The sequence below is a fragment of the Dipodomys merriami genome, unplaced genomic scaffold, assembly GCF_024711535.1.
Source record: "Dipodomys merriami isolate MVZ:Mamm:240054 unplaced genomic scaffold, mDipMer1.0.p SCAF_10, whole genome shotgun sequence".
In the NCBI taxonomy this organism is placed as follows: Eukaryota; Metazoa; Chordata; class Mammalia; order Rodentia; family Heteromyidae; genus Dipodomys; species Dipodomys merriami.
Genome location: NW_027202271.1, coordinates 45,777,552 through 45,803,032, shown reverse-complemented (window position 1 = coordinate 45,803,032; position 25,481 = coordinate 45,777,552). Strand labels below are relative to the sequence as shown.

General features: G+C 43.5%; 1 protein-coding gene across 3 annotated transcripts in view; it reads right to left on the bottom strand.

The window, feature by feature from the left end:
* Nucleotides 1-25,481, bottom strand: part of Plxnc1 (plexin C1) — a 151,474-nt gene that overhangs the window by 33,698 nt on the left and 92,295 nt on the right. For 2 of the 3 annotated variants that reach the window (XM_069990080.1, XM_069990097.1), the window contains exons 12-21: nt 23,089-23,176; nt 19,247-19,450; nt 18,956-19,141; nt 17,674-17,776; nt 13,475-13,576; nt 13,059-13,162; nt 9,374-9,412; nt 9,006-9,130; nt 8,042-8,240; nt 3,702-3,848 (exon numbers count right to left, since the gene is read on the bottom strand). In XM_069990080.1, coding sequence (XP_069846181.1) covers nt 3,702-3,848; nt 8,042-8,240; nt 9,006-9,130; nt 9,374-9,412; nt 13,059-13,162; nt 13,475-13,576; nt 17,674-17,776; nt 18,956-19,141; nt 19,247-19,450; nt 23,089-23,176 — 1,297 coding nt within the window. The remainder of the gene's footprint in view (nt 1-3,701; nt 3,849-8,041; nt 8,241-9,005; nt 9,131-9,373; nt 9,413-13,058; nt 13,163-13,474; nt 13,577-17,673; nt 17,777-18,955; nt 19,142-19,246; nt 19,451-23,088; nt 23,177-25,481) is intronic. The other variant, XM_069990088.1, reaches the window with a different exon arrangement.

Sequence of the window (25,481 nt, the reverse complement as noted above, 5' to 3'; positions counted from 1 at the left end):
TGAACTTTCCTTGAAAGAACACACACACACACACACACACACACACACACACACACACACACACACACACACACACACACAATCATGTTTGCTCACCACACCTTGGTTTCCAATTACATAAACCACCTCAGGCAAATTTAGCAAAGCAAGACTTAAAAACCCACAGGGTGTATATCCTGAGAGGTTGAGGAAAGGGAGGTAGGAAAAGGGAGGGGGAGGAGAAAGGGAGAAAATTAGAAATATGATGGTTCAGGCTGGGAGAACTTGCCTGAAAGGAAATGAAAAACCTTAAATTTTTTATATTGACCTTCTGCTAACGTTTTGTCACACAAGCTTAGATAGGATCATGTGCCTGCTCTTGAGCTTCTAGTATAATCAGACACCATGAAAGCGACGTTGGGACAAGGGCCAATAAAAAGCATTAAAAATCATTCTTCAAGGCTAGGCCCTCAGAAACAAGAGGCTCACCCCTTTCCAGCCTCAGCTCTATCCACTGGCAAATCCAAATTTGCAAAGAAACACATAGATTTAATTTTCCATTTGCTTTTCTCCCTTGGGGTTATAAAGGGGGTAATTTTTTTTTTCAAGAGTCAACATGAATTTCTCTAAGATCAAGTAACATTTTGATGATGAGTAGAGTGCTGACAAATCAGAAACACATGGTCTTAATTGACTGTGAAAGAAATAATGTTTTGAAATGAAAGGGAGAGAAAGCGTTCAGAAGTGAAGCATTTAAAGGACTCAATCCCCCCCACACCCCAAATTTGCTTCAGGCAGCTGACTTCTTCCCCACCCCTCCTTTTCTCTCTCTTCTGTCTAGGTGCAATGTTTCTGTGAAAATGCTACAGCACTGGATCCCTGTTTCCCACCCCCCCTACCCCCCCCAACCCTTCCTGGGCCCCAACCTACATTCATTGCAAGCATTTCTCTTTGGCAACTGGCTGAACCCATTTTACGTTGTTATAACAAAATACCAGCTTCACCTGGGGCTGAGGATCACTAACAGAAAGAGGATGATTGAGTTCAGACTTCTGGGAATCGAAGAGAATGATGCTAGCTGGCATCTTTTGCCCTTGGGCAAGGGCCACAAGCCGTACCGTGCAGGGTGCACAGCAGTGAGACAAGAGTGAGAGAGCACAAGGGGAGAAGGGGCGCAGGAACAAGCCGAGAAGCCGGCGGATTGCAGCGACAGAGGCTCACAGCTCCTATGACCTCATTCTTATTTTCTCTGAAGTTTGAACTCAGGACCTCACATTTGGTAGGCAGGGCTTCTACCCCTTGAATCATACCCCCAGCTTTTTGTGCTTACACCACAATCCTAGCTTACTGAGATTGAAGGCATGTGTCACCCTACCTATTTCCCCTATCTCTATAGCTAAGTCTTGAAGGCCCCACCCTAAGCTTTCCAGGCTAGAGCCACAGTTCCACTTCCAGTTTTTGAGTGGTATTGAAGATAAAGAGCTTCTTTTTTTGGAGGGGAGGAGGTGCGGTCGTGGGCCTGGGCACTGTCCCTCAGCTCTTCAGCTCAAGGCTAGCACTCTACCACTTGAGCCACAGCGCCACTTTCAGCATTTTTCTTTTTGCTTATGGGGTGCTGAGGAATCGAACCCAGGGCCTCATGCATGCAAGGCAAGCGCTCTACCACTGAGCCACCTCCCCAGCCCCAAGATAAAGAGTTTCACGGGGACTCTTCTACCCTGGCTGGCTTTGAACCATGACCCTCAGATCTCAGCCTCCTGAGTAGATAGGATTACAGGTGTGAGCCACTGGTGCCCAGAATCTCCACCAGCTTCAAATAGCATTTTATCGGTAATTAAACTTTCCCACAAATTTGGTGAAAACAAACCATATCCAAATGATACCAAGAACCTTTGGAGCTGCTAAGGTACTCTAAAGTAAAAGCATAAACATGTTCTAGGTTTGGACCAAAAGCCTCTGTCTGCAGACAACTCAAGAGAGTCCTGAGAAAGAGGAGTCCATCCACATCTGAGCTTTTGTTCTTCAGGGTGGCCAGTGGTGGTCTACATGTTGGATGCACACTAGAATTACCCGGAGAGATGAAAGCATGTCTCCATGCCTGGGCTCTGTCCCTGACAGGCTCAGTTAATTAGGGAGGGGCCTACACAGGTCCATCGAGATCTGCATCTGCCCACAACGCTGTTCCATCAGGCTGAGTAAAGCTTACCGGCTAGGTAATGTTTCCTATGCCTCATATAATACAGGTTTTCTTAATCTTTAACACACCCCATAACACGGGCAAGTACCAGATCATCTCCATTTACCCCCAGGGAGACTGAGGCCTAGAGAAGCCTAGAGATTTTGTTCGGTGTCACACAGCCAGCTAGAAACAGCGGTATTATATGAACCTGCCCAACTCCAGAACTGGAGCTCTTAACCAATACTTCATGAGCAGTGGCCCAAAGAGCTGGCTGGAAATGCAAATTCCCACACCACACTCCAGATTCCCCAAAGCAGACATTCAGGTGCTACCTGGCAGTTGGTGTCTAACAAGCTCTCCAGGAGACTGGGGTGCATGATACTCAAGTTTGAGAATTACTGTATTACCTCTCAGGTGCAGGATCAGAACTCTGAGAAAAGTTCAACTTCTGGCCTCTCAGATGTCTCCTGAGCACAGGGCCTTGTCTGGCATGACAACTGGAAACAGCTGGTCTATGGACCATTTCCCCACCAGAGGGCATAACCAGTCATGGTCCATAGCTATGTGGTGCCTTCTCCAATTAGGAGTGAATTCTTGCAGGATGACACCAACCAGGACTCGCCATGCTGAGCGAAGCCACGAGAGTCTTGGCAACTTAGTGAGCGATATCTAAACCCCAGTGGAATCTTTTCCTCCCTCTCCACTAACGAGATGGTGAAGAAGCCCAGAGTCTCCAGAACACTGAAGATCAAATCCAAACACAGCAACCTTGTCGCCAAGTCCATACTAACAGTGAAGCTTAGAACATTCCTAAGTAATTCTGGAGATCCTTTCTATGCAGGGTTCCCTCTATGAAATACCTGAACGTGTCCCAAGTTGATCTCTTTACTTAGGGTGGGTCATGAGTAGGTGGAGTGGGAAGGGGTTAAAAGGAAGGTATCCAGTGGGTGAAATCCATCAGCAGCCAGCTCATCTTCCTGTAGTGATTTACAGGGCTTCTCTAAAAATATCTATGAGATCACAGTACATTAAGTGCATGACACCAAACATTTGTAACTAATCCATGAAAATAAAGTAAGAGCGTCATGTTGCATGGGGAAACGCAGTGGAATTTGTCTTGTGTTATCGTTCTAAAATAAGACGGCCTCAATTTGGTTGAAATATATCTTCACACATTGTCTTCCCAGAGCTGAGCCATTTGAGAAATTCTGATTGCAATTATAAGTGCTGAATAGGGAGCACTTTGTGTTTCCTTTGCTGCTGCTGAAAAGCTATCAGCAATCCTGATATTAAAATCTTTGGAAATTGATGAGTACCCCAGGCATCATCACAAGGCTTTCTCCCCCCAATCTAAGTAATTAAAATCTATTATGTGCACACGTGTTAATATTTTATCAACTACCGCTTTTAATTAAATGTATGAGGAATCCCACAATAGGAAAGATGTCAGTTCAGTTTAAGTGACCCACCCCTTTCCCTCACCCTCTCTTCCCCAGCCAGACTCATGATAGAGTCTGAACCCAGCCCTCAATGGCAAACATACCACGGTACTGAATTCGGGAACCTGCCACAGCAGCCAGTCTTCGTTGAGGGTGTACAGCGCTTTGCATGTGATGACGTCCACCGGACCCTTGTTTATTTTCTGGTTCAGGGTCGTCACCAGCAAGTAGAATGGTTCTCCAACAGTCTCCTTGGAAAAGATGCACAAGTGACAGTTAAGTTAGCTTTTTGCAGAAGCCACTGCATTTCCCAAAGAATTAAAAGTTTCCATTTATGGCAGTATGACAGGAGACAGGAGGCAGTGTTTTCTAACAATCAACATGCAACTCCCAAGAAAATACGTATCTCTCCAACTGGGATTGGAAGTCAAACTCAGGAAACTATGTCTTCTTCGCAGTGCGCATGTGTATACCCTCTCATGGCCTTCCCCTGTAGTTCCCTGTTAGTTCATGTTTGAGTTCATCTATGGTGGCCAGATGTTCACCCTTGGCTAATGCTTAAGAATGGCTAGTCAAGGTGGAGATTCAACTTTGTTTACATGCTTAGTTAATTGCTCTTAACAAACCAAGACGAAACGACATTTTAACAAATGATTTGCAATTACCTTAGGCAACAGGGATGAAGGGAAGAATATTTTATACCTTGCGCCAAGGAGGCTGTGTTTTGGTGTCAACAGCTTTTCCTAAGGGGTGTGGCCATCTCTTCCACTATTTAGAGGCCTGTCTCCTCCCCCTGTGCCAGGCCTGACTCTTGCCATTGGCAGACCCTGTGGGGCAGTCCACCCTGGGCATCTTCACTAGTACCCAGCCCCAATGGTATAGTCTAGACCAGAGCCAGTTCCGTGTTTTCTAAAGCTTTTCCCAAACATCCTGATGGCTTCTATCCCCAAACTTGGGCCCTGTGTATTTTGTCCTGGTGGTGGGTCTGTCTCCTCTTCTGTTATTGAAATGCCTCAAACTTGCAGCCACACTTAAGCAGAGCCCTCCCAAAGGCACATTGCCCTGGGTCAGCTTTAAACTATCTGCTAAATAAACGTTCCTATGATCCCTGGCCATTAAGACCATATGTGAGGGAGAAAGAGCTGTGATCAGGGCCAGGAAGTCCAAGTACCTTGGTGGTGATAAAGGGCTGAAAGCATCCCAGCTACATAGTTAAGCTGAGTGGCCAAAGGACCCAGCTTGAATGAATTAGCTACTAGCTGTTTTTAGTCTCCACCTTCCCTACTTGGTCATCTTCCTCTATCCTACTATAACACATTTGCCCTCCTCAGTCCTGGGCTCCTCTTGCCTCTTCTGTTACCTTCCATCTAGCTTGTCCTGCCTTCGCCTATTCCCTTCCCTGCATCTCTCTCCCCTGCTGATACACTTCTGAGTTTCTTCTTTAGCACAAGATGGAGGGGGAATGTTCAAAAATTTCCAAGGAGAGGAGGCAAAGGGAGCAGTATATGATATCTAATTCTCATAAGAAACTTCCTTTATTTACTGGTTCACAGCCTCACCACTCTTTGCTCTTTTCCCCACCCCCACCCCCACCCCCTCCCAGGCACATCCTGACCACAAAATGAGAAACTCACTGTCTTCCTCCAGCACAGCTCAGAGACTCAGCTGAACGCTCGTGTGCCGGGGCTGGATGTGCCCCAAAAGGTTGAACGGGGGACAAGATGGGCTCTCCTTAGAAACTCCGTGGCTGGACTGGGAAGGTGGCTTAGTGGTAGAGTGCTTGCCTAGCATGCATGAAGCCCTGGGTTCGATTCCTCAGTACCATATAAACAATAAGCTTGAAGTGGTGCTGTGGCTCAAGTGGTAGAGTGCTAGCCTTGAGCAAAAGAAGCTCAAGGACGGTGACCAGGTCCTGAATTCAAGCCCCAAGACTGGCCAAAAAAACAAAAAACAAAACTCAATGGGTCCAACGGGATCCCCTTGGTACGCCCACTCAACTGACTTGTGTGGAGAGGAGGTCTAGGCTTTTGTAGTTTTGAAACCACCACAGGGTGAAACCATGAGGTTTCTTGTTACCACCGAACACAAGACCTAGGTAACTCATAGCTGCTGAGAACACATGGTAACAGACAGGGATGACTCTGGTCCTAGCACACGGAGGGGTGGCTGCGAGCTGTCAGACCCTGGCATTGTTTGTATCAGCTGTGGGACCTGGGGAGAGTCCATCTATTCTGTGTGCCTCAATTCCCCCCAATGTAAAATAGTCATAAGGACACTCACCCCTCAGGACCATTAAGGAGATTAAATGAGATAACGTAAGCAAAGCTTTTAACCTACTGTCTGGCATAGCCCATAAATGACCAATGATAAATAGATTATTGTAACATTTCCCAGCAGGCCTTGCAGTTTGGGTGAGGACATTACCTGGACCTCATAGAGCAAGTGCTGTCCAGGGGGCCGGGCAGGAGGACAGGGCAGCCTCTGTGCAGCCCTCCTGGGCACCTGGGTGCGGGTGCCAGGACCTCAGCACCAGAGGGAATTATTCCAGTGAAAGCGAAACTATCGCCAACTGGCTAGATGCCACTTCCGCCCGGTGCTGTGCCACCCCCTCGCCACCCAAGTGCTCCACACACTCTTGAATCAGCACAGAGAAATCTTGACCCAGAATGCTTTGCTCAAGGGGGTTGTTTGGGCTCGAAGCCCAGATTTTCAGAATACTTCACCCCTTTCATGCCCAAGAGCAGTCCTTGAGAGCTCAGAAGCAGAATCCAAGATCCCAGTAGAAAGAGCTAGAAAGGGATTTAAAACCAATGACAACACCCTTCTTTTGGTGGACGTTAAGTGGATCCCCAGAGGTAGGGAGCCAAGGCCAGAGTTGCTTTTCTGCTCCCCCATCTCGCAGACGGCAGGCACATTGGATTCTGAGACTCAGTGGGGGCAGGAATCGACCTTTAAGAACCAAGACCTGGTACCTGGGTGAGAATCCCCCATCATTGCACCTAGCCACAGCAGTTATGACTGAAATGAAGTAAAAGATGCTCACCCCAGAAATAACTGTGTGACACCTCCCCCAAGCCTATGATGATGGATACCAAGTAAACAGAAAAACAGGCAGATTTCATTAATCTTAATAAACGGGCATTGCCTTGGGAGAGGCAGGAGTTGGTAAAAAAATTTAAAAAATATTATGTTATCTCCTTGTAAGATTGCATTAAACATTAAGCACAGCCTATTTAAAGTGCTGCTTTGGGTCTCAACTTAAATAATGCTGTTAAAACCTGTGGCATAACAGTGTATCTTATTCAGAGTTTAATTAGATTTTGGAAACTCACTGCAAATGCACAGTTAGGCTGTTTTGCTAGAATCTGGATGGCTGGTGAAATGCAACTGAAGAAGGAATCAGAACTTTCTATACCAGGGGCCACACGGGGTTGAACTTAGATGGAGTCAAGAGAATACCCTTAATTCTGATATTAATATTTTATAACAATAATGGCCAGCGTCTATGGAGTGCTTACTCAGTGATAATTGCATACATGCTCTCATCTGGACCTCAAAAACAGTCCTACAAATATTCTTTTGCCAAGTCTACAGGTCAAACAACCAAGAAAATGGCAAAGTCTAGTGGGTTCTGAGGCTCACTTTATTAACTATGGAATCTGTGGAAAGTTTGCATTCCCCTTTCCCCCCAGACGTAAGATGCAATTATATTACAACCACATTGGAACAGTCACTCCAGCAAAGAGAATTCCGAGGGCAAAAGACTTTGGGGATTTGCTTTAATGTAGAATGCCTGGTGAAAATGACTGTCATCGGCTTTCAGAAAATGGGGGTGGGTGATGAGTCTTTGTAAATGTTTCAGAGGCCTTGGAAACAGTTTGTTCTCTTCTGTATTTGAAATACTCTGCCTCACTACATTTTTTTTTTTTTTGTGGCCAGTCCCGGGGCTTGAACTCAGGGCCTGGACACTGTTCCTGAGCTTGCTTTTGCTCAAGGATAGCACTCTACCACTTGAGCCACAGCGCCACTTCCGGCTTTTTCTGTTATGTGGTCCTGAGGAATCGAACCCAGGGCTTCATGCATGCGAGGCAAGCTCTCTATTGCTAAGCCACACTCCCAGCCCTCACTACATTTTCTTAAATGAGCTGCTGGGGCTCTGGGTGTTAACGAATGTTAAGGGTAAGAAAGTGGGCTCACTTGAAGAGTCTTACCTGAAGAAATTTCAAATGAGTGTGGGCAGGCCATTTTTGCTACATTTGTAGCAAAAATTATTTTTTATTTTCTTCCTCTGTCTGCTTCCAGGAAGGGACCAGGATCAAATACAGTTAAATGCTGACACCATGGAGCATTCTGGACTCTTCTTGGCAAAGACACTGGTGTCTGCTAAAAATAATCACCTATTGTCTTACCTCTGACCCTGGCCAAGGGACATGGTGACACTTACCCGAAGAAAACCAGACAAGCAAACAGACATCCAGTTTGTGAGTAGTTTTTCCACCACAGACTCCGTGCGCCTTAGCATGAGTTTAGGCTGCATGTTGCTAGATTGTTCCATCAGGTCCCTGGTCAGCACCTCCAAGATGCTGGTCAGGTAGACCAGCTTGGTTTGTAGAGCAATGGTTAAGAAGGAAGCAAACAGACACCTGTTTAAAAATAAAGCCTCCATTAAGCATCAGCCCTGAGTGTGGCTGGGTTACTAATGGTTTCTAGAGAAGTTCACTGAGGCAAGGAATGCTATCTTATGGGTTACTCTTATCTTCAAGTCCTAAAACTGCACAAGAAGGTTGTTAACATCATGACATTTTCTGTGCTTACACTAAAGCATTTAAGTGTTTAAACAGCACTTAAACTAAAGAAGTAACAAGAAGTGAATCTTCTAAATTTTCAGGGTATTTTTAAAATTAAAAATAACACTTCTGCTTTTTTTTAATTAAGAATTTGGTGGGGTTTTTTCATAGTGATGGGGGTTTTCAGGGTTTTTGGAGAGAGTTGTTTTGCACATGTATATCTCCAAGATAGAATTTGTGTTGGAGGGCTGGGAAGGTGGCTCAGTGGTAGAGTACTTGCCTTGCATGCATGAGGCCCTGGGTTCAATTCCTCAGCACCACATAAGCAAAAAGCCGGAAGTGGCTCTGTGGCTCAAGTGGTAGAGCGCTAGCCTTGAGCTGAAGAGCTGAGGGACAGTGCCCAGGCCCAGAGTTCAGGCCCCACGACTGGACCCAAAAAAAAAAAAAAGAATTTGTGCTGGAGCACTATGATGTGAAATCCAAGATATCCTAGCTGCATCACACCCCTAATGCCGAAGTTCATGTTTAAGTGCAGGTAGTAGATTGGAAATAAAATAAGGAGCTCCAGTTTTATTTTCTCTGCTTAAGGGCTTTCAAAATATAAAAGAATTGCCTTACTACCTGTCCTTTACTGAGAAGTTTTTCTGCTTTTCTAGAGTATGGATGACAGTAACCAGGAAACTTTTATTGCAGATCAAGGCATCCAGGGCTGTGAGGCTTTCATTCTTGTCATTGGCATCTCTGTTCTAGGGGGAAAAAAAGAACGAGAGAAAAAAAAAAGAATATCATATAATATAATCTAAGTGTAAAGTTAGAAAGTAGATTCACAATGGGCTTTTCCAAGACAATGAATTATTCAATATTGAATTCATGATCCAAAAAACCCACAATAAAAGTTCAAAATAATCATAATGGAGATGATAATGATGATGATAGCACTGTGAGAGTCAGGCAGTCACTGGGCTAAAAATGAAAACTTAGAGACTTACATGCATATCTTCAGTGAAGATGTGTGTGAAGCCACCTGACTGAGAGGAAGGAGACACTTTTATTATTCATAACATCCAAAGGAAATGAAGAATGTATTTTTTGCTATAATACCCAAGTCTGTTTTAATAAAGTAGAGTCGCTATTTGCTAATCTGAAGAGACCCTGGGCTTATGCTCAATGCATACTCTACAATACATAATAAATAATTATTCAGCTCTCAAGAAACACCAGTGAATTCAGAAAGCCTCTAAGCAGAATAAATATTACTGCCCATCAGTCTCCTGTTGGGTAAGTGAAGGTATCCATCCCTTCACATTTTAAAAAAGAATTGACTCAAAAGTTAAAGAGGTGGTTGGAGAAGTTCATGTGAATGGCAGACTACTCCTCAAGCAATTTACCTTGTAAGGAGAAATCTTGAATTTTACTGGTAAGTTCGCACCAGTCTTATAGCCAAGTAGCACCTGCTATCTCAATATGCAACGTTATCAAGAAAAGGTAGAATGCAGTGCATAGAATCTAGAGCCAAACTTCTTGGGGTCCAGTCCTGGTTTTACCATATATTGGTCATGTGACTTTGGACAGTTATTTAACCTCTCGGTGCTTCACTTCCTTCATTTGTAAAATGGGGACAGTAATGTTCCTATTCATGGGCTAAATGTGAAAATGATGTGAATGAGTGTTCAGAGTAAGTGCTTGAAACCAGCTATTACTGTTCTTATTCCTAACTTGTGGCAGGCTAGACCACAATGCTATTAGCCCACTGGTTTGGAACTGTGTTTCTATGTATTATGCTATGTAGCTCCCGAACATAAACTTGAACGTTTGAGTTAAAAAATACATCATAAATCTCCTTGGAATGAATGATTATATTTGAAAAGCATATTGAGGAATACTTTTAATGAAAAACATAAACACTGAGATCTTTTTTTCCTTTCTCTTTTTGTAATAATTGAAACTGTAGGTCTATTTTTATAAATTAATAAAGTAAACTTAATGAAGAATAGTTTGAGAAGACTTTGAACTATTTTGACCATAGACTTCTCCCCTAGTCAAAAGCAGTAAAACAAGGCCTGGATTTGCATTTTCCAGTCCCAAATACTTTCCTACTGAATCAACTTCATCTAAATGACCAGTTTAACAGCGTTGATTCTTAACTTTAACTAGTGAAATGCTGCCTTGACTGACTGTATTCCAAGGCTCTTTCCTCTTTTCATTCAAATTTCTCTCTTTCTGGAGATTAGATCCTCAGCTTACCCTTATTTCTTCTCCTACTTTCAGGTGGGAGAGAGAGAGAGAGAAAGAGAGTCATACAGACAGACAGAGGGTCAGAGACAGAGAGACAGAGACAGAAACAGAGGTAGACAGAGAGATAGAGACAGAGAAACAGAAACGCAGAGAAAGGAGCCAATCTAATGAAAAGCAAAGCTTTAAAGCCAAGACCAGGCAGTAGGGCCAAGAAGCAGGGAGCTGGTGATCACTTAGCCTCTTTTAGGAGCCAACAATTCCTCTGTTTTGCCTACTACTGGCTGGTAGAGGTTGATCTATCAAGCCCTCCTCTAATACCCAGGCTCCAGGCCCAAAGACTTAATTCCCAATCAATCAGGAAAGTGTTTAATTAATATGAGGGCTTATCTGAAGCCTGACATGCATTTTAAATGGCAGTGTCCCAATATAATGTTGCTCTCTTCTTTTAATTATTACAAATTCAATTGTGGCTTAGGTTTTTCTTGATAGGTTGTAGACAAATTTATACTTGTTTCTCCTTAGGTCCTCTCTTTCAATGATTTCTTTTTATGGCTTTCCAGTTGCCTTTCAATATTACACATAATTCTGAATTAAATCATTTTGGTTCCTTACAACTATTTCTCTTTCCTAAAATGTGTCACTGTTGCTAGCACTTTTTTTTGGGAGACACTCAACTTGCAACAGAGTTCTCTGACACTCATCAATCTGTCTTGCTTTTGATTACAGAATTTAGAAGACAGGAACATTTCTTTTTTTAAGCTACCGATGACTCTATTCAGCACTTAAGGGCAATCATTAACTGTAAAAGCCCACACAGTACTCATGTTGATGGTTGAAATCTCTTGTTATTTTATTGCTGCTAAATTCTTAATGGGGATCTCAGAGAGCTGGGAAATAGGACTCTTTCAGGTAACCTTTGTGGAGACCCCATATGTCTTCCTGACACAGAAACTTGGCCTCTCCTCTTCGGCCTCCCCTCTCCAGACAGCTGCCATAGAAATGGCTATGGCATGCAGCTGGGAAGCTGGCTTAGTGGTAGAGTGCTTGGCCTTGCATGCATGAGGCCCTGGGTTCAATTCCTCAGTACCACATAAACAGAAAAAGTAGGAAATGGCACTGTGGCTCAAGTGGTAGAGTGCTAGCCTTGAGCTGAAGAGCTGAGAGCCAGTGCCCAGAGTTCAGGCCACATGACTGACCAAAAAAAGAAAAAAAAAGAAAAGAAATGGCTATGGCAGCCAATGTCCAATTTTGGTCTCTGGAATTGCTGGAGGGTAAGTTTTTAAAAATATAAGGACAAAAAGCTGAAGTTTGGTTTATAGCCTTCTTGAATACAATACAAAGGATTGTGTTTGGCCCCAAATATACAGCAAATGTCTCATGAAGGTAACTCAACCTAGAGACCCAGTATCGCAGAGCATGGTGTCTGCTTCTAGAATTATAGAAAAAAATTGCTTACTACATGTGTTTGGGTTTCTGAACTCTAGGCTTCTGGCCAAATGTAGCTGAAAAGTTTCTGGTAAGGTGATGATATAAACTCTCTCTCTCTCCATCGGCCTGGAGAGATTTCTGGCTTTGGTTAAAAGTCTAGATTTAGATAGATACGGTCATCAGAGTTGATGTGTTCAGAGGCTGGGTCTCTCTGTGGTCACCAATTCTGGACCAGAAGAACAGAAGCAATATGTCAGAGCTGGGGTATCAAGACGCGAGGTGATGAGACAGGATGAGTGCGGACCTTGCCAAAGGCTTTGGGAGGGTGAATGAAGAAGGCTGGGTGGGTGGGTGAGGAAATGGAGGTGTCAGAACAGAGGTGAGATCTAAACCCCAAGGGCTCCATAGGCTACCCCTTGCAGATCCAGAGCAATTAGTCAATCATGTTGTGCAGCTATTTCTACTAACTGAGGACAATACCCAGTGTTGAGTTAAAGAAAAACTGCCTAGCAGAACCCATTACAACTTTACATTGCTAAAAATGCCTGGTAGCAACTCAGATTCTTTACACGTCTGATTTCCTCCCCTTTGGCTGGTCCTACTTTTCATTTCCAATTGAGAAGTAATAGTGAATAATCTAGTAGCTGCAATGTAAGTCAGGCAGATAAACACAACAAATTAGCCAGCCCACAATTTATTGATTTTTGAATGAATTAGCTCACTTCCCAGCTACAAATTCAGTTCCACACTGGTAGTAAAATAAAGCAAAAATCATCACTCTGAACTTCTGTCCCTCCTAGGTTTTCGTTACCAGACAAAGAGTAATCACCAGTGACCCACTGCTTGGCTTTATACTCTAATCAATGCAATTAATAATTATTTTCTTTCTTGCTTAGCTCTAACTTAAGCCAGTATTTTGCGCCAAGTGTATTATCTACCATCTCCTTGGAACTAAGCGCCTTCATTATTATTCAAGACTCAACCTTAGAAATATGATCAATGCTCTTTTACCTCGGGGAAGAAAGTTCTCAGAGCAAAATGTTTATAGTCAAGGAAAGGAACAGTTCCAAAACTATCAACCACATCCAATTTATCCATCTGAAGCTCAGCAAAGCCTGCAAAACAGAATCCCAAGAGCAATATTTTAACTCCACGCACAATGGATAAGATCTTCTGCTGTTTTGTCTAACACAGACTATGACCTTGGTTTTCATTAAGGAAGAAACAATAGATAATTACTTGGTTGGCTGCAGAGAAGAGCTGAAATAAAACACAAAGCCCGGCCCAGGTCCTGCTGTTCAGTTGTCTCCTATTATACAAACAGTTCTCATTACGTGGCCCTCTCCGTGTAAGGGTAAAAGTTAAAATAAAAGTAAAATGAGCTTGTTTTTTTTTTTTTTTCTACAAATAAAGAGTTTGGAGCCTACCATCGCGTATCTCCTTCCGAAGTTCACTCTCCAAGAGCTCTAGCTGTTGACTCTGTTTGCGGCTTAGTTCCTTTGATTTGTGCCTGGTCACCCCGACAGCAGCTGAGGAGACAGAGATGCTGGCTCAGATGGATGTGTGAACTTAAAAACAAAAGCAGGTTGGGCAGTGGTAGCTCATACCTTTAGTCTTTGCTACTTGGGAAGCTAGATTGGGAGGAGGATGGTTTGAGACCAGCCTGGGCAAAAAAGGTCACAAGACTCCCTACGGGAGAGCTGGATGTGGTAGTGCACCCCTGTAAAGACAGCCCTGCTCTAGACAGATGCCACCCAGACACATGCCTGGGTAGGAAGCGACACCCTATCTCAAAAATAACCAGCAAAGAAAATCAAAGCTGGCAGTGGATCTGTGGCTCAAAGTGGTAGAGAACTAGCCTTGAGTGAAAAAAGCTCCAGGACAGCGCCCAGGCCTTGAGTTCAAGCCCCACAACTGACAAAAAAAACCCAAAGTTGGAGAAATGGTTCAATGGTAGAGTGCCTACCTAGCAAGCATGAGTTCTTGGGTTCACTTTTCGGTGTTACAAGCAAGATGATGAGAAAAGGAAATAAAGGGAGGAAGGGAAGAAGGGAAGGCGAAATCAGAGAAAAAAAGAAGGGAAGGAGGGAGGGAGGGAGAGAGAGTGTATCAGAGTAGAGAGTACCATTTATAAAAGGAAAATTTTCCCAGTGACTGTTATTCTAAAGAGAACGAAGCTAAAATGCAACAGGGAAAAAAATTCCACTCATTTTAAAAGTGAAAACTAAATCAAATAACCTTCGCTTGTAGCCAAAGATCCCAGCTGGCTAAAAACTAATGAAGTAAGTCAACTTTCCCTCCAGCCACAGGCCACTTATATTGTTCTATAGTTTTTTTTCAATGTTTCTAAACATCCCTGGAGAAATAAAGTTGTGTGGCAAATGCTGAAGGAAACCAGATGGATACATAAGCCGAACTTGCACAATTCTAACAGGATGACACAACCGGGGAGCCACAAGAGCTCCAATATCTGAACACTGTTTCTCTATCTCATCTTGTTTCCAACCCTATGTTTGAGTAGGTAAACCGAGTGGATTCAGGAGCTTGGGTTTATGTGCATATTACTTACCATTTATGTTATCTTGGGTAAATTGCTGATCTTCTTTGTGTCTTGTCTGTAAGAGTGTCTACCTTACCATTATGTTGAGAGGCATATGGAAAGTAGTTCAAACACACAAAAAATATGAAAAACTTAAGTCTTTCAAAAGAATAAGTACTTAGCCAGGAACTGCCTATAATCGTAGCTACTCAGGAGGCTGAGATCTGAGGACTGCCAGCCCATGAAGAAAAGTCTGGGAGACTCTCATCTCCAATTAGCCACCAAAAAAGGGAAGTGGAGCTGTGTGCCAGCCCTCATTGAGAAAGCTAAGATACAGTACCCAGACCCTGAGCTTAAGCCCCAGTATTGGTACATGTGTACACGTACCCATGTATGCATACGCACTAAATGAACGTGCATGCGCGCGCGCGCGCACGCACACACACACACACACACACACACACACACACACACACACACACACACACACACACACACACACACACACACACACACACACACACACACACACACACACACACCCCAAAGTGTAAGTACTCAACAGTTGTCAGCTCTCATTATTATGCTAGGAAATCTCTCCTCTTCTAATAGAAATTACATGATTAAAGGACTCCACTATCAGTAGATATCATTCGAATCAGTGAATGATGCTAGAGGAAAAAAAAAATCAAGTACAGTTCTTTACAAGACTTCTTCAAGATGCTGGCAATATGCATTGTGCATCTCCCAGGAAGGGCTGAGAAGGCAGTTAATTTCCCTTCTCTGGAAGTGTCAGTGAGACATGGTTTCTCAGGCTGCACCACGAGCAGCACTAGCCTGGGCAGGCACAGGGAGCTGACAGGCCCCTCCACACAGCAGGGAGCTATTCCTGGCACAAGTCAATGAGATGCTCTGTAGGTGGCAGGCATTGGCCAGGTGTGTTTAGTGTTTTCCCTAATGATGGACTAAAGTGCATATTTAAGCTGCTGGTGACACATGCCTGCTGGAATATGCTGGGTGGGGGGTGAGCAGGGAATAAGAATTGGAAAGGGCTTTGCAGATACAAGCAAAACAATGTACCATATTTAGAACACTTTACCTTAAGGTACAGAAACAATCTCTATAAGCCAACTGAAGGGAGCAGAATGGAATGTCATGCACAGGTCAGAAAAAGACCACAGGACTCTAGTAAGCCACCTAGAAGACAAGACTCTCTGGTGAGGCTTGTGTACACAAGGCTGATTAATATCAGTGAGGTCATGAAACACAAACCAACATTTGGACTCTAAATAAGTTTTTTAGATGAAGCTACTACTTGATTAAAATATTAAGTCTAGCCAGACACAGTGGCGTAAGCCTGTAATTCTAGCTACTTGAAGGCAGAAATGGGAGGATTGTGGTTTGAGGTTAGCCTGTGTCTCAAAGTTTATGAAACTCCATTCCACTCAATGGCTGAGCGCGATGGCACATGCCTGTTATTCCAACTGCAATGACTGGGTGCAGTGGTGCACACTTGTTATCCCCAGTGACTCACGAAAGCGTAAGTAGGAAGAGCAAAGCATAGGCTGGCCCGAGCATAAAGTGAAACCTATGTTTGAAAATAACCAATGGAAAAAGAATCTGGAGGTATGGCTCATGTGATAGCGCTCCTACCTCTCAAGCATGAGACTCTGAGTTCAATCCCCAGTACAACCTAATTAATTAATTTAATTAAACTTAAAGCTCACAGAAGATTCCAAATGTATGGACAAAGTTGGGCAACTTGGGGAGATCAAAAAGAAAAAAAATATAAAATCATCAACAGGGCAAAACAGGTTCTTTGGAAAGTGTACATGAAAACTTTGGCCAATTATTCATACACAAAAACTTTTTCTTCACAATCATCAGAAACAATAAAAACAAGGGATTTTGAAATGGATGTATGTATGGAGAGATGGATGAATGTGTAGAAGGATGGATGGATGGATGGATGGATGGATGGATGAGGGAAGGAGCAAGCAGGTATTTCCCTCTCTTGCCCTCTATTTCCCTAAAAATGTTAGAAAGATAATCCTTATATTAACAAATACAAAGTACTACAATTTGTTAAAAAAAAAAAAAAAAGAAAGAAAGAAGAAGAAGAGACAATAGAATGAAAAGCAGCTCCGAGGGAGGGGGGAGGCTGGGAAGGGATGTGAAGGGTAAACAAAGGAGGAGGCTGCAATCCTTGGTAAGAAATGTACGCATTATCCTGCCCATGTAATTGTAACTCCTCTGTACAGTATGTTCACAAATAAAATTAAATTAAATTAAAAAAAAAAAAGAAAAGCAGCTCCGAATCAGAGGCCACAAACTGAATTATTGCAAGGACCAGGTACATAGAAGGGTTGAGTAATTCGGTGATATATTAGGAATGGTGGAGAGTATGGCAAAACTTCAGAAAGCACAGGCTGTCTTCTCTATGGAAATATACTGGGCTCCAATCATTCAAATCATTCAAACTCCCCCACACACACAAATTTTAAAACTTGAGTTACTTAATTTTTAAAATATAATCATCTTTGAAGTTAAAAAACAAAAGTTAAAAACTCAAGCAAACACACTGGGGAGCCAGATTTGGCCAGTGACAATGGCCAGAGGACCCTGTGCTCCAAGAAACCAAGGTGCACTACTATGGATGACATGGCTTACATTTCCAAAGTCTACTTCTGCCAGGAAAAAGCAGGTCCAGGTAAAGGCCAGAGGCTGTATTTAGGGAGGGGTATTAAGAGGCAGGATGAGATAGCCAAGACCTGAAAGTTCACAATCCCAGGAGAATTCTAAGGAGATACTGAGGATGTTGTTTGTTTTTTTCAGCACAACTCAAAAAACCAAGGAAGTAAAGTAGATGACATTTCCCAAACCCCAAGATACTATCTGTCATCTAACTTCATCCTGAACATTGTTTTCCTCAGAAAGCCCTCAACATGTACGTCCTAAAGTTTTGACTTGGGTTTTTAACCCATTAATACTTAATGGAAGCAAACCGCCCTGACCGCTGACCGCCTGCCTGCCTGAAGAGTGGCCCCAGGGACTCACTTCTCAGATAAAATTACACAGGGCACTTACCAAAAATGACAACCACCAGCAAGACCGGAAGCACGATCAGAAAGTACCACGTGGAAGGAACGGACTCCTGCTCAACATAGAGCTCCAAGTTTCCCAGTTTGACCTGATGGGACAAAAGACACCATTAGCACCAGGGAGGCTGAGTGCTGTAATTTCTCTAAGTAGTTTCTCCCAGGGTGGAAAAAAAATAAGAGGGGCCCAGCTAGGCAGGATATCTGAGTATTTCTTTTGCCTTCAACTCTGTTACGTTCTTTTTTTTTTTTATCCTTGATCCAATTATTTATGACTATAGATCACAAAGCCTTTTGTTTTTCAGTGCTAAAGATTAAACCTAGGGCCTTAAGGATGCCGGATAAGTGCTCTACCACTGCTCTACACCCAAGGCCTAGAAAGCTTTTTTGTTACTTTTTGTGTGTCAGTGCTGGGGCTTGAACTCAAGGCCTTGTGGTCTCACTTGGCTTTTTCAGTCATCTCTGGAGCTCTATCACTTGAGTCATGTCTCTCCTTCCAGTTTTTTTGTTGTTGTTGTTATTGTTGGTGGTGGTGGTTAACTGGAGATAGGACTCTTATGGACTCTTACGGACTTTGCTGCCCAGGCTGGCTTCTAAATGTGATCCTCAGATCTCAGCCTCCTGAGTAGTGAAGATGATATATGTGAGCCACTGGCTTTTAGTCAATAAAGCATTTTTTACAAAGATCTTGCAGAGCGTCATGTACCATGTTCACAAACACTAGATAGAATGTTCCTTCTTAGTTGTCCCAGCTCTTTATGGTAGGACACACTCCAGCGATGGGTCCCTCAAAGATGAAGGGAAAAGGTGAATTGCAGGAAAGTCTAAGTGGTGGAGGAAGTAATCATAACCAGTAGATTATTTGGTGTCTGAAGTGCTACCCTGGGTGTGCCAAAGACACCCCTATTTTGGGTTTCTGCTAAGATACGTCACCTCTGCATTCAGGGAAAGAGTGACAGCTCAGTTGTTAAAGGGTCTGGGGATGCTGCTTGCAGATGCTACAGTCTAAATGTATGGCTAGAACAAAAGCGATCAAGACTCATTAGGATTATAGACAATGGTGTGTTCAATGCTTTGACATTCAAACAACCACATGGATGCATTCCGCCAGCTATTTTGGAGGAATTATGCTTCGGCTGGCAGCACCAGCTTTGTTTATCTTCTATTTAAAGTGAAGATCTAGAGATCCATAAAAGATTCCGTTCCCTGGACAGCCAGGGAATTAGCAAAACTCAGGTAAGGGCAGCAAGTGGGCCTTCCAGGTGACTCACCCTAACTTTCTTCGAAGAGGCGGCGATACTGTTTGCATTCCTGATACCTTTAATTTTGCAAAGGATAGTAGTGAGATCTTGGTTTCGAGTAATATTTTCAAAACTGCAATTTAATTGCTTATTTTCCCCATGGAAGAGAGTAATTTCGATGTCTTTCTTGGAAATGTTGAAGTTGTCATTTTCTTTCTGTGAAGAATGGAAAGGAGAGGAACACATGAGGATACTTGTGGAAATTCACAAGCATAAGACACCTTTCCAGCCCAGGGGCAGGGCCCATCCACCAGCACGTACTTGGATTTTCACTTCCAGTTCTGAGTCAACCTCGGATTCTACTCGATACCCTGTAAACCTGGGGTCGTCGAGATATTTCAGCATTCCACAGTCTAGGTAGGTATCTTGAACTCTTAGCTTCACAGCAACATTTGTGCGTGCTTTGGAACTCTTTAAATTGGGGGCTAAAAACCCGCAGAAAGTTGATATACAGTATTTAGAGACCTGGGAGAGAAGATTAAAAAAATATGACCTGGAAGATCTCAAAACTGATCTCTAATTGCTAAGATACCCAGGCAACCAAACTTCTTCTTTCTTTTTTTTTTTAATTTTAATTTTTATTATTTTATTTTATTTGTGAACATACTGTACAGAGGGGTTACAATTACATGGGCAGGATAATGCGTACATTTCTTACCAAGCATTGCAGCCTCCTCCTTTGTTTATCCTTCACATCCCTTCCCAGCCTCCCCCCTCCCCCCTTCTTTCTTTTCTTAATGCCAGTAGTGGGGGCTTGAACTCAGGGCTTCTTGTTCTAGCTTGGCTTTTATGCTCAAGGCTGGTACTCTACTACTTGAACCACAGCTCCACTTCTGGCTGTTTATCTGGTTAAGTGGAGATAAGAATTTCATGAACTTTTCTGCCAGGGTTGGCTTTCAACCTTAAACCTTAGACTCTCAACCTCCAGAGTAGCTAAGATGACATGTGTGAGCCACCCAGCACCTAGCCCAAACTTCTTATTTGCCCATCATTTCTTCATCTGTACAACACTACTGACCTGCCAGGATTAAATTAGTTCTAAATTAAATTGAGATAAAGGCTCATTTGATTCAATGAGTGTGCATGAAATGAGATCATGTGCACAAATTCTTAGAAAGTATCTGGTGCCCAGGAACATTCAATACATGCTGATTATCCATAACATTATTGATCATATGGACAAGAATGAAAGCTGTCAGAAAGTTAGGCAATGGAAGAGAAGTGATGAAGAGAGAAGCAGGCTAGAGAAAGGGGAAGACGGGCTAGAGGTGGGGCTCAGTTGGTAGCGTCCTAACCAATGGGTAAAAGCATCAGGTACAAAGGTCTCAAACCAAAAAGATGAAAAGATGGAAAAGGGAAAGATGCTGGGCTTGGATATCCTCCATATCAGCCTGACTGAATCCAGGCCACTTCAGGGAGGGAGGAGAAGGGCTCAGCCCTGAGCAAGGCCAGCACCTGACCTGTTTGCGGCTGCCTGAGCTGAGTCACTTTGTGCTGGGGAACTTTCCACAGAGCGTTAGCAGAAGTCCCTAGCCACAAGGAGGAAAAGGTTTTTCAGGCATGACAGAATATAGGAGAAAAGAAAAGTCAAAGGGATAGTAACTCTCCAAGGAAATGAAAAGTGTGAAACCTGGAAGTAATGCACAAATGTTGACCCCTAACATAAATATATTGTCATTTTCAGATGTATAGAGAAACAAGGAGAGAAAGCTGGGGTATAAATGGCAAAGGCTGAAAGAAGTATGGGCTGGGGATGGATGTATCTTAGTGGCAGAGAGCTTGTCTAGTGTGCCTGAGGCCCTGGGTTAGGCCCCAAACACTATAGGACAAAACAATAAGAAAGAAGGTCAACAAAAACTCATGGAAATTAGTGTGTGATTCTTTGTGTTGTTGTTTTCCTTAATACCAGAGTATCAGAAAGAGTAAAAAAAATAGGGCCCAGTGGGAGAATCTGATACAGATGGCTGGTATTTGGACACACAAACCCTCCCTTCTATCCGTGTACCCTGCCAAACTCCAGCCCTGATTATTGCTTTTGCTTTCTCATGCTCAGATGACAGCCTGGACCATATCTCCACCTCCTCAGGAGCCACAAATCCAAGCTGGCCTTGTATCCTCCAGTAAGATAACAAGCAACAGGATGGTCCCATCTTCTTACCCCCCCAGACCCCTCAATCCATACTAGTAACCAGCTCCCACATCCTTAATGCTTTTGTTTGCTCTAATGTTCAGCAACTTCTCAGTTGCCTTCTCTGGCCATTCTATTTCCTTGCATTCCTAAGGAGGAAGCTGCCAGATTCGGTCCTTAGGTGCTCACGTTTCCATCTTTGGTGCTCTCACTGGCTCCCATGATGCCACCCCACCTTCCCTTAGACGATAATGTTACAAAGAGAAGCTGACCCTCTCTGCCTCACTATCGCCAGTCCACTAGGCCCACCCTGCTGAGATGATAGTCCAGTGGATTGTTGGGCTGAGTCTTTGTTGGTATCTCAGCCATGCCTGGACATTGGCATGGGCCTCCTCATTGGGCTTCCAATCCTTCCTCCTCTTACAATGTCTCCAAACTATGCTACGTACTACTGCCAAAACAAGATCTGTACCCATGTCTCTCTCTGCTCAAAGACCTTCAATAGCTCCCCAAGGGCAATGGGGGCTACTACTGGGTTAAAGGCAAAGTTTTTAATATGGTCCAATGTAGTCTCAGTCACTGCTTTCACCCATTCCTGACCCATTCTCAAGGCTCCAGCTGAACAGGGCTGAGGACACTCTAGTCATGAGCAGGTGAGAAACCTGTCCTCTAAACCTGCAGTGGCCTCCTGCTGCTTCCCCCCTCCAGACCCCACCACCCACATCCAGTCCTGTCCATTCTACTCCACTCCAAATACCAGTGTACCAGGCCGAGGTGGATAACTAGGGTTTCTGAGTTGGAAAGGATCAGAGGACCTAGTATCTCCTATCACCTTGTGCTGCCAACTTTCTATCTCTCTATAGATATGTTGTCTCACTTACCTTTAATCCCAGCAAGATATTTTTGCCCAAAGTAGGTAATCAATAAATTATACTTGATCCGGGAACAGTATTTGGGAAGGCAAGTTCAGGCCATTCCTCTGCTCAGAGGACCAGCTATGCAACGGAATATGTTTGCATCATGGAGACATGGCCCAGAGTCAGACAGGGAGAGCCAGGCCCTCGTCCAGAATCAGATAGGGTGATCTAGGAAGTGGCTCTGAAGTGCATCAGAGTGGATGTACGTAGGAAAATACGGTAAGGGTGATGGATCTGAAAGCTCTTCCACATCTAGGCCTGAACCACACTGGTCCCAAGAAGAACAAGGTCTAAGGCCAGCCTTGTCAGGAAGTGGTCAAGGGAGGCCCCAGAGAGGTTGCTTTCTTCACATTAAAGAAAGGGAGAAAGGGGAAGAGAGAAGGAGAAGAACATTCAGGAAGTGCTTAGCAGTGCACTTCGAGGCTCCGCATTGTCCATCACACCGCACCCCACCCCCCAAAACTCCTGGCATCAGAAGCTTCCATCATGAGGCTCTCTCAGGAGAACTGAGCCATGGGTGAGGACCAGACCCCTCCTAGCTTCCACTGAGGGAAGATGGAAAGCAAACGAAGGCAAGAGTCGATGGAAGGCACACCAAACCCGGTCCAAGAGACAACGGCAAGAAGGAGAAGTATGATGGGACCTATGGGAATGTGGTAAGTCATCTCACCTTCCTGCACTCGCCCCTGCTCTGTGTGAAATGGAAACACCACCTACTCTTCACAGAAACGTTCTTTATCACACCTCAACCCTCCATGAAACATTTTCACCCAGATGCACAGCATTGTCTCATTAACGGGACTTGCCACAAATCACACCAGGAGCCAATGGCAGGTCTTGTCATAGCAAGTTCGTTTCTCTTCCTCTGTTTGGCAACCCGAAATACCCAACTACAAGTATGAGGTCTCATTATGCCAGTTACAGCACAGCCGTTCTATACCGTGCAATAGGTAAAGGTTTATCATACCAAGTCATTGGAATAAAACATACCCTCAACACATTTTGTGTGAGGCAAACAAAATTACCACTGAAAATAGCTACTAGAGCCCAAGACTTACATTCATGTTTCCTTTTAACTCGTGTGAAATGATTAAGTTATCAATTACATCGAAATTTCTGCCCATGATTGTTATATTTTGCCCACCACTGCAAGGGAAAAAAAAAAGCAATGATGAAGGTTAAGTAGTTAGGCATTTTGCATTTATAAACATCACTTAATTCACATTTAATGTTCAACTCCGTAATACCTGAGAGACACTTTACCAAAGACAATTTTTTAAAGCCTTTTGAAGCTTCAAATATTGGCCACAAGTCCATGGTTTTACCACACATAAACATCAAAATTCAGGTCCGATTCTATTTCCACTCTAGGAAAATATCCAAATTCTTTAATAGAATTTGAGTTTCGTTGTGCCTTTTACCACATGTAATCAGATCATCAACTGAACCTTGACAAAGTTTCACTGAACAGAATATTGATTGTTGTTTAATCTCGATGAAGATTCTTCCATCTAGCAATTTTCCAAATCAAACTTTCAACCTACCAATTATATTCTATTTAGGGAGGCAGGGAACACTCTGGACAGGGTAAAATTATAAATGACATTAGAAATATAAATTCTTGTTTGGGAAACCACATTTCAACGTGTGTGAGGAGGCTACAGTTATCTCATCAAAGCCACGTCAAGTGGCTGCACACATTCTCTACGCATTGTTAATACCAGCAAAGTGGCCAGTGGGCTGTCCATTACTCTGTCTTCTTTGGTGTCCCTGTTCCCAGAGGTCACCAGACCCTTTTTTCAGAAGACAAGAGTCTGAGTATGTGGGTTCTAGACTGAACCCCTGTTGATAAGGCTAGGAGGTAGGATTGTGGATAGGGCAGAAAAATGACACAGGGCCTGAGCCCTCAATCCACAAGGTAGCAGGACCCAGGGCTCCTGCCAACCCTTGTGATTACTGGAAAACCAACTCAAGCTTCTTCTGCTGAAGCCATATTGCAGTGCTGCTTCTTGCTCAAATCTCAAAGACCTGGAGCAGGGGAGAATACAGAGAGGCTCAGTACATTCCGGGCAGCAGAACACTCAGGAGTTCTCATATCACAGAGGAGCAGAATCCTGTGGTGATACAGGACAGCATCCTGGGTCCAACCACTAAGCAGTCGAGCATGCCCTCTGACTCCTCTTCATGGTTCAGTTTGCTCTCAGCCCCTTGTAGGCCTCCCAGGTTTGTGGTAAGAATTAACCAGGTCAATAGTATACCAGGAACATGGTGAGGGCCATGTCTGCTCTTATATATAGAAGAAAAAATGGCTCAGAGGAGGGAGGTGGCATGCAACAGCCTTTCTTAAAGTTTCATTTTCTTGTGCTACTCTAATGGGCTGCTAAGTTTGTGTGCTGGACCCCTAATCTTCAGTATCTCAAAATGAGGCTGAATATAGAGACAGAACTTTTTTAAAAAATCTTTTGGGCAGTGTTAGGAATCGAACCCAAGGCCTTGCATGGCCAAGGCAAGTATTCTACCACCAAACCATACTCTCAATCTGAGATAGGTTCCTTCAAGAGTTCATTTAATGATAAATGCAGTCTTGAGGTGAGCCAGTGTGCCTGCCATCCTTATAAGAAGAAGATAAATGGAAGGAGGATCATGGGAAGGGTCAGGGAAAAGACAGCCATGTGCAAACCAAGGAGAGGGGCCTCAGAAGAGACAAACACTGTCAGCACCTTGACTTCCGACTTCTAGCTCCACACAAGGGAAAAAATAGATGTCTGTTGTCTGAACTACCCAGTCTGTGGCATTTTGTTATCTCAGCTTTATCAAATTAATACAGCCACCTCTCAATCTTCAATACCAGAGGCGAATTTTTTTCTTTTCTTTTTTATCCTCCCAAAGCTTTGTCCCTAGTTTTATCTAGAAAGTACTTTGAAAATTAGCTTCATGCTGTGTTAAATAAAGACAGTCTCTTTAAGGCTGTATTTCCAAATCTAAATGTGAATTTTAAATCTGACTAGGGAGAGACTTTCTTTGCCTTCATATATTAGACTCATCTGGAAGAGTTTATGTTGGAATTTCCATATCTCACTTAAAGAGTTATCTTTGAAGTGTAGATACCGTTCTTCCTTCCGACGGCTCCCATTATTTTCCCCAAAGCATTCCTTCAAAACAGCTGACTCTAAAAGTTATCAAATGAAAGATACCAGAAAGGAGCCTTTTATCACTTGCTGGAATGACATGTCAGGCAGAGGGTCACAGATTTGTAGCAGAAATCTGGGCTAAGAATAGTTATTGTGGTTGAACAAACATTTGAGCTGTGAGTTTCCTGGCAGCCATGTCTAAGAGAAAAACAGGATGTGCTCACAGGGCTCATGTGACCAACGGGAACAAGCAGCTTGTCAGGTATGCATTAGGAATAATCCTAAGAGGAATTTTGATAGGGCTACCATTGCTGAATGGA